General features: G+C 46.0%; 1 protein-coding gene across 1 annotated transcript; it reads left to right on the forward strand.

Annotated features, from left to right (window-relative positions):
• Positions 1 to 1747: 1747 nt before the first annotated feature.
• On the forward strand, positions 1748 to 7058 carry chek1 (checkpoint kinase 1). The gene is made up of 13 exons (XM_036525542.1): positions 1748 to 1774; positions 2328 to 2399; positions 2504 to 2727; positions 3141 to 3205; positions 4282 to 4351; positions 4466 to 4654; positions 4744 to 4848; positions 4961 to 5056; positions 5562 to 5649; positions 5976 to 6150; positions 6274 to 6405; positions 6542 to 6643; positions 6817 to 7058. The coding sequence occupies exons 2-13, from the start codon at positions 2335 to 2337 to the stop codon at positions 6910 to 6912; spliced, it is 1407 nt and encodes a 468-aa protein (XP_036381435.1). The 5' UTR covers positions 1748 to 1774; positions 2328 to 2334; the 3' UTR covers positions 6913 to 7058.
• Positions 7059 to 12626: the final 5568 nt, after the last annotated feature.

Consider the following 12626-nt stretch of genomic DNA (forward strand, 5'->3'; position numbering starts at 1 on the left):
ACTGAATACAGTGTAAGATGAAAACATGTTTGGACCTGCAATGATGTTTTTGAACACGGTTTGCTATATTCCTAACCCCTCATGGTACCTGTAGTGCCAGATTTTCCAACCACTGGCACCATACTGCCAGTTGTTTTATTATGCGTTTGGTACCAAGTGCTGAACAAAAGATCCTGAAGCTTTTGCATAGTAGGAGTGATTACCCATAAACTGGAAATCCAGCGCAATACGCCTTATTCTTACCTGCCTTAATGTCTCTCTTTGTTGTGATTTCCCATAAGCATGTTTTGCCTTTTGCTTTTAATTCAACAGCTAAAATTGCCACCACACTTAACAGCCTGTTATCCTCCGATGATGAATATTTATAGTTTTTTTCTTCAGGAGCACCTGCTCAGCACCTCCAAGACACTAAAGGGAAAAAAAAGTATTTTAATATTTCTATTACAAAGATAAAATACAGTATGGTTGCATTAAGTAAAAATAAGATGTGTAATAATGAAAATGGCTTTGGTTATGTACAGTGATATGCATTATTTCTCAAGGTGCAGCTGTTCAGTTGTCTAGCCTTTACAATAAATTAAATAACTTTATTTTTCCAGCCTCTCATGATGAATTTTGACAATGTATTCAAGTTTGATTCTATAGCGTTTTTACAGGATAATTTTTCGCAGACTAGGCTTACAGATATCAAGGGCCTGAATCCCAAAAGGCAAGCCAAGAGCAACAGTATCAAGAAAAAAAATTCTCATACTAAAAGGAGGAAAACGTCAACGGACCCCGACTCAGAGGGGAACCCCATCTGGCTCTGGCCGGCACCGGTTAGTTGAATTAGGGGGGGAAGTCTAAGCAGGGGAGTCTATCAGAATCTATAATTACTCCGTTCTAATGCATACAGCAGTACTCCATAAAGGGCATGCAATCAACAGCAAATAAACATTAACATGTAAATGACGCTGTCAAAAAAGGTCTCGCTTATTTATTTAGGACCGTTACAGACGTGTTTATGGACTGTGATCAATTTGAATCGAGTTATGGGTTATATACACTCGTACGATACATTTCTAAATTAAAATGCCGAAATCTTTTCCCGTTACGAAGCATGCCTTTAATGACTTTAACGTTAGTCGATTTTTCAGACAAGCACTACGCCCCTTTTCAAACCTACATTCAAACTAGTATTGTATTTTTCCTACACATCCTATGCACGTTGGTCGCGGTGTCCGGTTCCACAGCTTCTCTCGGTTACCAGGAAATGACGCAACTCCAGCGGAAGGCTTCTCAAAGTTTTGATGCAGTGGCGCGCCAAAAAGTACAGAGCAGAGCATGTACACGGGGCCATACCTTCTGCGTTTTAAGTGAACGGTAGTCAGCTAGTATTGAAATACAACTAATGATTATGCAGTTAACACTGCACATAACTTTTACCAAGACAAAGGTATAGACGCAATTAGTCGCCATATACGCCACCGCCTCGTTACGGAACATTTGTAGTTAACATATTGGTAAACTGGCATTTTTGAAAGGGGCTGCTGAAGCTAGCTACATTAGTCTGGGATCTAGCTCACTTGTTAATTTATTTTAGTTGGATAGACATTCAGGTAGATAACAAGCACTGTGAACAGTAAGGCGGGACAAGGATAACTTGAAAGCAGTTAACGTTATAGCTAGCTAGCTAGCTAGGTAGTTCGCTAGCTAGCTAGCTGGTACGCTTACTAACCGGGCACTTTTTTCGGAGAGCAATATTCTGAGAGAACTGACGGACAAAGACTGATCGGTAAGTATCATCAGACACTGTAACGTTAAGGGATTGATCTGATAACGCTATGATCCAATGCTGTTTAGTTAACATTAGTTATGTATCGCTTTTGAAGCACACGCCCACTCGGATATCTTGCTTGCTTCATTCTTGCGTGGTAGCTGGCTAGTTATGTTATGTTGTATGCAGTGTCCTAATGTCCTAAAAACACATTCGGTAATTGATTGTCTTTTGTAACGGCCTGACTACGTTATGTTGCACCACTTCTCACGAAGTAAGTGGCATTTCTAGGTGGTCTAACTGAAGAAAAGTATTTGAGCGAATCTGAAATTATGACTTCACATCACAAACATATGCTCTCAGTAGTCTATCACAAAGTGTCTTACTGATGACGTTTAGAAGTTCGCGGTTTTGACGGAGGCTTGTTACTGGAAATCATCTTTTAGAGAATTTGCTGAGCTTTGAAAGGAGCTTATTACATACCTTCAGGATGGCTGTATTGAGAACATAAACTATTGATTATTGAAACGTGATCAGATCTGTGCCATGCTCTTTCCTGTTTCCTCCCCAGACAGGCCATGGCCGTGCCGTTTGTGCAGGACTGGGATTTGGTACAGACTCTGGGTGAAGGGGCATATGGAGAGTAAGTGTCAAGTGGACATCAGCTTCCTGTTCAGATTTGCCCGCTTCCTGTCTTCCCCTGTCCTGTGTCCCACACACGCTCTCTCTACTTTTTGCTGTCTGCAGAGTGCGGCTGCTGGTCAATAGGAAGACTGAGGAGGCGGTAGCTGTGAAGGTGGTGGACATGTCGCGGGCCAAGGACTGTCCCGAGAATGTCAAGAAGGAAGTGTGCATCAACAAGCTGCTCTCCCACCCCAGCATCGTGCGCTTCTTTGGCCATCGCGTTGAGGGCAACACGCAGTATCTGTTCCTGGAGTACTGCAGCGGAGGGGAGCTCTTTGACCGCATCGGTGAGAGGGAGGGGATGGCCCGGTTCACTTTGAGGGACGTTTTTGTACTGGCGTGCAGTGCAGCAGCTGATGAGAGTAACAGGGATTACAGTTGTTTCAGGTGCACACAGCAAACAGACAACACACACTTGCAGGCACACACACACACATGCACTGCCCGAATGCAAAACACACTCGCGTGCGCACACACACACACACACACATGCACCGCCCAACTGCAAAACACACACACGCACGCACGCGCACACACACACATGCACTGCCTGAATGCAAAACACACGCGCGTGCACACACACACACACGCACACATGCACCGCCCAACTGCAAAACACACATATACACACATATTATTGAGTAATATTGATCTTAATCAATCTTAATATTGATATTAATCTCTTCTCTCTGTGGGACAGAGCCGGATGTCGGGATGCCTGAGAGAGATGCTCACAAGTTTTTCCAGCAGCTCATTGCAGGCGTGGTAAGTGTCAGTCAAACAGACAGGGGTGTGGTGCTGGCCTTGGGCCAGCAGTTAAGTCACAATAGGTCAATGGACTGTTTTTCTGGTGGTTTACACATGATGTGGATGTTCATGGTTAGTGAGCTCTGATTGGCTGGTCTGCTCATTTGATCGTTACTGCTTGTTGCACTACAGTTGCACAGTGTTTCACGGTTGTAAGTTTGAATCGTGACTGAATTACGTGCAGATTTTCTGCTGTTTTGAAATGAAAAACAAGGAGGAAATATCAGAAAAAAAGTAATTTCATGTAAATCAATAATTGCTGGCCACAATTTTGAAGGTCAAGCACAAGCCAAAAAAACAAATTTCTGGAAAAACATTACTGACATTTTTCAGCAATTACTTGCAAATCTGAATGCTTTATGCCACCCTCTAAAGAATTTCACATTGAACGCGTCCCTCAGCAGGATGTCAAATGGTGACCGCGTGATGGCACAGTCTAAGAGCTAATAAGTGCTGAGGAATTTACTGCAATCATTATATGATTATTATTGCTGACAACCAGATAGACCAATTACAAATAAGACAGGCATAGTATACAGTCTGGTTTACACAAAATGTGGCTTTTTGCTTCCAAACTCATTTCATACATCGGGCTGAAGCTAATTCCCTCCTCAGAACGGTTTGCTGTTTTTGACCTTGGTTTTTGTTAGCGCTGACCCCCTTTGTTTCAGGGCAGAAATACGTGATTTCCTGCCAGTATGTTCTCTCTCTTAAATAACATTAATGTAGAACGTGTACACCAAAAGAAGCAATCAATATAGCTATAGCAGTTAATACAAAAGAAATCCTTACAGAAACAATTACGCTGAAAGTAGAAGGTGGCGCTCAGTGCATCTCCCTGCATTCGCATACACTGTGTGCGCTGCTGCATTGTGGCTACTGTGTCACTGCCATCTACCTGAGTGGATTCAACGCTGACAAGACAAGATTAGCATTTTGAAGCAGGTATACTGAACACTGGCGTTTTGTCATATCTTGCTGTGCGGAAGTGTCTCTCTATGTGTCTTTGCTGAAACATGGTGTCAACGTTTCAGGAGTATCTCCACAGTGTTGGGATCACACACAGAGACATCAAACCGGAGAACATACTGCTCGATGACAAAGGTGAGTGGGGCGGTTGAGGACCGTCCGGCATTCGCTCGCACTGCGAGTCCCGTTCCAGGCTGCCCGTCGCTGAGGGAAGGGTAGGTTTATTAATGTGCTGGGCCTCCTTCGCAGACAACCTGAAGATCTCGGACTTTGGGCTGGCCACCATGTTCCGGCACCGCGGGCGGGAGCGGCGGCTGACGCGGCTGTGCGGCACGCTGCCCTACGTGGCGCCCGAGCTGATGTCGCGCACTGAGTTCAGTGCCCAGCCCGCCGACACCTGGGCCTGCGGCATCGTCCTCACCGCCATGCTGGCCGGAGGTAGGCGGGAGTAACCGGGACGTTTCTCATCTCTGAAGAGCATGTGTTTTGCGTGTATGTTACGGTCCACTTATATTGTGCCTTGGCAGAGTTGCCGTGGGACCAGCCGACCGAAAGCTGCCAGGAGTATTCTGATTGGCTGCAGAGGAAGACCTACCTCACACCCTGGAAGAAGATTGAAGCCACGCCCCTCAGTAAGAACCTTTTGCAAGTTCCCATTGGCTGGTGGCAGTAGCCTGTAATGCCTGAGCACCAGAGTGCTGGTATTGACATGTTTCATCTCTGGTGGGCCTGTCATCCTCACAGGTCTGCTGACCAAGATCTTGCTGCACGACCCTGATAAGAGAATCACCATTCCTGACATCAAGAAGGACCGCTGGTTCAGCAAGAGCTTCAAGTCAGGTACAGTTCCTAGCCCTCGTTGTCACTTCAAGTCAATGTTGCGGCCTGGTCTTTTGGCCTGGCTGGTGGAATTTCACAAGCTGATGATGAGCCCTGATGAGCTTGACGCGTTTGTTGTAAGGTCAGACTGGGTGTTTATCAGTGCTCAGAGGTGGTTATGGTTACTGCATGAGACGGGCGAGTCAGACAATGTAAAGATCAATAAATTGACCCAGTTTTTCCTCTCTCAGCGAAGCAGATAGTTTCACAGTGTGCTTCAGCTTGACAGCAGCTGTGATTTGGGACACTGAAAGATTGGTCTAAATGCGAATGCCTCCCATTTTAAAATGAAGGAGCAGCATATTAAGCAGTGAATTTTCAGAAGAGTTCCCCTGTAATGTGATTGTGTTGAGCTCTGTTACCCCGCTCCATATGCGGCCCCTTGGAGTGAAGCACGCACGCACGCAGAGAGAGGGAGGAGATGGTGGCTCGTTGGTTGAATCCAGGCCCTGCTGTGACCCCACAGGAGCGAAGCGGATGAGTGACTCGCAGGGCCCGGTGACCAAGCTGCTGCGATCTGACTCGGAGCAGGCGCCTCTCGGCAGCACCAACAGGTGAGATAGCCACCTCTCACCTGCCTTCTTTTTCTGTATTGTCCTGGGAGCCTCCCACTGTCCTATGCCATATCCCCCCAGACACCCATTACCTGCCTTCTTTTTTTAAATTGTCCTCTGAGTCTCTTGTTGTTCCCCCATCCCAGCTACCCCTCACCTGTCCTTTTCTTCAATTGCCCTTTGTGTCTCTCACTGCAACCCCCCAACACACACCCCCACCCCACACCCCACCAGCCACCCTACCAGCCACCCTTCACCTGATGTGCTTTTTTAAGCTGTCTCACTGCGTCCCCTTGTTCTCCCCTCTCTCTCTCTCTCTCTCACAGTGAGGACCGAGTGCAGATATCCAGCTCCCAGCCTGAGCCTGCGCTGGGATGGTCGTGGGAGTCAGGAGTGGGCGGCGCTCAGACAGAGGGGCTGCTGGTCAGCTTCTCCCAGCCAGCTTGCCCTGACCACATGCTACTGGGCAGTCAGCTGCTGGGCACACAAGGATCCAGTCAGGTAAACCCCCCCCCCCCCCCCCCCCCATACCCTGCCATGCCCTTAGCGCGGTGCTTCCTGTTGCACGCACGCTATTGTGCCCTGGCTGAAAAGGATGCTATATCTCCACCCTCATCCCTGCAGTCGCCGTGGCAGCGCCTGGTCCGGAGGATGACGCGTTTCTTCACCACCCTGGGGGTGGAGTCGTCTTGTGCTGCACTAAGAGAAGCCTGCACCAGCATGGGCTACACCTGGAAACAGAGCTGCACCAATCAGGTACTGGCCCCACCCTCCTGGGAGGAGATAGCAGTTTGAAAGCAAGTTGGCCCCATGGACTGCTGGTTATGCTGCTTTAGTCACTCAACACATTTTGCTGTCATTGATTTGCTTTCATTGATGCCCTGTTTCCCAGGCAACCGTCTCCACAATGGATCGCCGTAACAACAAGCTGATCTTCAAGGTGCACTTCCTTGAAATGGAGGAGAGGATCCTGGTAGATTTTAGGCTGTCAAAGGTAAGCACTTGCAGTTTGTGCTGCTTCAAGGATACTCCATGAAGCAGTGGGGCTAACTGTGGTCCCTTTGACTAGAAGCAGCACACCTCAAAGATCATTGACATTTTCAGTCAGGCTTATAATGGCTACTTGCGATGAACTGATTTCCCCGTTTGCACATGGTTTTCCCCCAGGGTGATGGCTTGGAGTTCAAGAGACTCTTCCTGAAAATCAAACGACAGCTCGGTGACATTGTCAACAGCCAGAAGGTCCCGCTACCTGTCACATGACAGTGGAGTGCTGAGCTGCTCACAGCCACAGAGAGCATAACCACACAGGTGCACTAGCATCTGGCCCCATATGCTCAGGCGCACATACAAACCCCACACATGCAACACACACGTTTCTGTCAGATTCATACATTCATTGTACATAAACTCCAAACTATTTTACTTGACAGTTCAAATATAAATCATTTAAGCACACTAGTTACTACTCTGTTACATTCTCTGTTGTGACAACTCTTTAATCTGTGGTGAGAGATCACTTAGTTATGGGCAAAACGCATCCCGATTTAATGTCCTGAGGCCTGAGTGATGAAGCACATCTTAAATCAGTTCTGTTCCGTTATTTGGATTCTTACAGGCAGTGCATTGCATCTTGTTATGGGTAAGATATTGTGTTGAGATGAAAAAGCGTTGTGATGGACTCGTTCTCAGCAGTACTGTTCATAGTTGAGCTGAATACTCAGTTGCTGCGATGATGCATAGTTCTGTCTGGCCACATTAAAAAACCTGCCTGGAACCGGTCGGATGTGGCCCACCACTTTGATAAACAAATGAATCAATGGACACACCCACACAATGTGAACACATGATGCTTCCAGCGAAATCCTGCTAAATGTAGTTGTATACCTTTTCTGTACAAAGCTGACAACGCACAAGCTCTCTGGAGAGAGGCATGGAGCGATTGCATACCAAGCGGCCTGATGCCCTGCATGAAGGGCTGCAGAGGTGTGACCCTTCATTTCCACCCCCCCGTCCCCTCTCCTGTGTGCCCTCTGTTTGTTACTATGTCTGTTAGTCTGTAGTAAAGTAAAGAGCAAAAGTAGTAATAAAGTGTTCAATGTAATCTTCTGGATTGTCTTCTTCCTCACACCCACACACTCTCCCTGTGTTTGGCCAATCGCCTTGTCTTTGCCCCCCCCCCCCCCCCCCCCGCACTCCCTCTCTCTCTCCTGTCTTTAAGTGTCAGTGTGGGAATATATCCGCATTGACATGCAGGCATGAATCAGGTGGGTGCAGTATCCCACAAGTAATCGGAGGACAAATAAGAGATGGTATGAAATCAGAATAGACGTAGCTATACTTATAAGGCCTCACTAGCCTTATACTATGAAAGTCTTATTTGGTCAATTTCCAGATACTGTTCAGGTGTGTTAGTATGAAATGCCAGAAAGCAGCCGTAATGTAGCAGAAAATATTTTACATTATTGGCATTTAGCAGGCACTTTGGTCCAGAGCAACTTACATAAGGTTACATTTTTGTTGACAAGTTACCCATTTATATAGCTGGGTGTTTACTGAGGCAATTCTAGGTGAAGTATCTTGCCCAAAGGTACAACAGCAATGACCCAGCAGGGAATTGACCCAGCAACTTTTTGGCTACAAGTCCTGCTCCTTAACACTACGCTACACTGCCACCCATTATATTTTACAAGAAAATAAGAAAAAAGAAAAATCCTTAAAATATCATTGCTCAGAAATCTGAAACCGTCTCTAGCTCTTTGAACTTCATGCTGGCAGGTTATTATGGCACACCCAGCACCAACAACCAGAGGAGCTGGTTGTGCTCCTTTTGTCCACCGGATGGCGGACTTTGACAGTTGTGTAAACCGTGTCACAGAGGCACTGTACTGTCTGATTGAAGACTATGGACTGCCCATTCTGATGGATGGCCAGCAGGTGGAATGGCTGGATGAGTGCATCAGTACTGAGGCTCAGAGAAAGGTCTACCTGCCCCTCCTATGGGCAGTGCACCGGTAGCAGGTGGCCTTTTGATGACCATGGGGGTCTTCCACATAATCAGCATTGTACATACTGACTGTGCAGCTGATACACTGTATACTCTAACACACACTTTCTAATGAATATCTATTATTAGGGAATAGGGAGAAGTGAGGGGGGGAGGCACTTTGACAAGCGAAATGACTGTGTGTGTCTATGCGCTCATGTGTCATTGTATTAAAATTCAAGAAAAGCTGTATGCAGAATGGAAGCGATGGCCATTTTCAGGAAAGTTCACTACTTCATGAGGGTTTTGGAAAGCGGTGACACTACAACCCTTCTCGCATTTCTAAAAATGTCTTCAGATCATGTTTTTTGCCATCAAGGGAAAGCTCTTTCTTCTCAGCAGAAAACATACTCAAAAGCCAAGGTTATGTCAGGCTGAATCAGGACAGAGATTGCTCAACACACCCAAGTGGGCTGAAACCAGTGTTCTCAGTGGCCACAAACTAGACGTATTATTTGACCATCCTAACGGTACACCAGCTTTCTCTATCATATGGATACAAACTAATACAGGGTTGTGAATTTTTGGTTGAACTGTAAGTTGTGGTATTGGGAGGGTCTTCATTTCCTACGTGATATAATGTCATGGAGGGGTGTGCATGAGTAAGGCTCTCGAAAATGAGCGCAGAGGAGGAGAATGTACCCATGTAGCCACAGAGACATCACCATGGAGATCAGCAACCTCTCTTACAGCTACCGTCCTGTAACCCAGAAAGTCTACTTGGATAGCAGGGCTCCCACAGTCAGGACATCATTTGTAAGCTTGTCTTTGACCTGCACTCAAATTTCTTGCTTGGTATTTGCATTGCTTCAGGATGTGCTAGATGTCCTTGATATTTTACTCCGTATTCTGTTGGGTAAGGGTTTGTAACTTTGCGGTGCAGACCTCATGAGGGCATCCGCTATGCGATTTACCAAAAGGAAAAATTAAGCTATAGACTCCAGCCCACAGTGATACCTGGTCAAATGTAACTAGTGGTGGAAGACATTCAGCAGTCACAAGAAAGGAGACACGTGCATATTAGATTTTATTTTTTTACTGATTAATAGTATTTGACCTTTTGTGCAAAGATAAGTGATACCTTCAGACACAGAGCTAATTAGCCAGCTGGAAGGAAATCCGTATATTAATATTAAGTCATACAGCTCTGATCAAATTCAGCATTTTTAAAATTTGTTTTAATGTGGGGACATTTCTTTTGGTTAATTCCTGCATGTGATGTGTATGTATAAAACCAAAATGCAGGTATCGTTAAAAGGCAGGCTTGAGCTGTCTCTGCCTTATGAAGTCATAGAGAGAATGATGTACCAGAACCAACCACCAGGGGGTGAGTTTGGACTGATAATAAGAGGCAAGTTGCCTTAGTCTGGAAGAGAAATATATGGAGATAGCAGCATACAGTTAGTGGGTGAAGGTTTTTCTTACTCTCTCAGTACATCCACAGATGTTTTTTGGCCTATTTTGGCATCACTGACCAAGTATAGGCATTTTCATTCTTGCTGACCTATACAATATTATTGCCAGCAAGGAACCTGTGAGACCGCTTACTGGCTTTCAACATGCTCTCAGAGAAAGATGGGATACTGTGTATCTCTCAGACACTTGTCATGCAGGGTTTGATGATGACAAATGGTTTATGGTTTGAATGTCAGCATTCTTTCAACCGACATGAGAGAATATGTGATCCCTTAGGAAGACGTGAGATGTAGAATTTCAGTCCAGTGTTTGTCATCATGTTGAAAATGCAAATATAGGTCAGTGTTCATGGAGTGAATCCTTACTCAGTATTTTTGGGGCTTCAGAACGGGAAAATGGGGAGAGGAAAGGAAGGAAGGAGGGAGGTCACAGCTGGAAACGGTTCTGCTCCTACTCCAAAAAAAGAACCCCTCGGGACGTGAGGAAAAAGTGCATTTCTTTGAGCCAAATTCAATAACCGCGTAGCCACGACAACCAAAGATAGTTTGCCCTGGCTTATTTATGTGTCATTACGTGAGCTTGGTGCCCTATTATTATTTTTTTGCGAACTGAAACGATCTTTCCTTGGCCCCGCTCAAGCCGATAGTGCTTACCGCAATCAACTCTCCCTTTCATCCCGTGATCTGGGCCCTGGCTCTCCCAACCAATCAATCACCTCTCGTTTTGGTGATTACTTTTAAACGGTGGCGTCCTGTCTCAGAAGGCACACTCACTGTCTGGGACTGCATTAGTATCTGATCTACGAATACAGCAGCCCCTAATGAAAGCATCATATCGTAGTAGAGTCTCCTTGATTGTGTGTGTCTTTCCGTCCAGATGTGGGTCATTAAGCCTGTTATTTTTATTTTTTATTCAATTTCAGTTATGTTATTCTGCGTACTTGGTGGAGACAAGTTGTGAAATGGATGGGGAGTGAGTCCCCAACCCCAATTCAGCTTGGAGAAAATACTTGCGTGTGTGTGTGTGCGCATGACATCAGCTCATAGGACTGCTCCCTAATTGAACAAGTGCTCTGTGTGCTGCAGCACCTGCTGCATTCCTTCAGACAGGGCACTAATTGAGAAAAGGGGGAGGAACCTCTGTGTGTGTGTGTGTGTGTGTGTGTGTGTGGAGGGAGGTTCCATTTCTGGGGGAGTGGAGCTGGAGGTGTTGCTAAAAGGATCTGAGTCATCACTATAGCCAGTATCACAAACATGCCCGCCACTCCTGTACAATAAACGCAATGGGGAGGAGAGGTGTGGAGAGGCTATGGGAGTGTTATGGGAAAGAGTGGGAGAAGGTCATTTCAAGGTCAGAAGCTGAAGATTTGGTGCTTAAGCAGACCTATGTAAAAAATGAGAAACACAACACAATTACTGAAGTTTAGACTGTTGAGACAAGGGCTCTCCTTAAATGGTGTTTCTAGGAAGCAGAAAGGACGGTGGAAGAGCTGCAACAGAGCATGTGACAGTGGTATACATTAAGCTATGTAACAGGTATCGTGACATCAAGTGACCTACAGGGACACCTGCATATCAGTGGCTGAAACTGACCCAGTGAAACTGATGGACAGTCATAAGGATGCAATTTTAGCCTGTCTTATAGGACAGTTTGACTAACTTTACATCTAGCCTCTGTGGAATTTTGCCCATACTGTACGTCACAATGGCAAGTACTCAGTAACTGAATAGAAAAGCAGATAAGATAAATCATATATGATTGTAATTGAAAATGTTTTTGGGATGGAGACCACTACAGTAATGAATGAGTCACAGAGCTGCACACACAGGCACATGCACACGCACACATACACATGTACCATGTGCTGTACATGCAAATTGACCATGAGTTACCAATGGCACACTTATTTTCTGAGACAATTTTAATGTTTACTTAAGGATGTTTTTTCTTACTACTGTGAAAGCGATTCAGGTGCAGATGACCGAAGAACATACCAATCAGAAAGTGATGTGACCTCTGCACCTGCAGTGGTAGCAGCTGAAATTTTCCTCTTCATTTTTTGCAGACCTGATTGGGTCCTTGGTGAAAGATAGTGTGCGAGTTTGCCAGTCTGTATGTACGGTGCTAATTCTGAAACTGATGATGATGATGGAATTACTGCACTGTCAGCATGACAGAAATCTGTCTCTCCTCTCATTTCACTGATTCTACAGACCTGTCCTGTACTCTCTCCACGCTGCTGTGTCTGTCTCCCCCTGTCTGTCTGTCACGCCTCCCCTCTCTCGCCCTCTCTCTGCATTCCTGTCCCACTGACACCATGTGCCAGCTCATTTAAGGAGGCTAAACACACAAGCAGGCCCCCGGACAAAGGCACTCGGAGACACGTAGCAGCGACACCACTCCAGCAACCTCCATTCCCACCCCCCAACCGCAACTTTGTCCCCTTTCAACCCTCCTTGTGTCCCTCCCCTCTGCCACACACAGACCCTCCAGTTCCCCCCGAGCGGAGCCGAGG

This window comes from Megalops cyprinoides, chromosome 3 (assembly GCF_013368585.1).
Source record: "Megalops cyprinoides isolate fMegCyp1 chromosome 3, fMegCyp1.pri, whole genome shotgun sequence".
Lineage (NCBI taxonomy): Eukaryota > Metazoa > Chordata > Actinopteri > Elopiformes > Megalopidae > Megalops > Megalops cyprinoides.

Coding starts and splice junctions, on each gene's coding strand:
- chek1 (XM_036525542.1), top strand. CDS start 2,335: ATGGCCGTGCCGTTTGTGCAGGACTGGGATTTGGTACAGACTCTGGGT. Junction 6,151..6,273: donor GCACACAAGGATCCAGTCAG/GTAAACCCCCCC, acceptor TCATCCCTGCAG/TCGCCGTGGCAGCGCCTGGT. Junction 6,644..6,816: donor TAGATTTTAGGCTGTCAAAG/GTAAGCACTTGC, acceptor GTTTTCCCCCAG/GGTGATGGCTTGGAGTTCAA.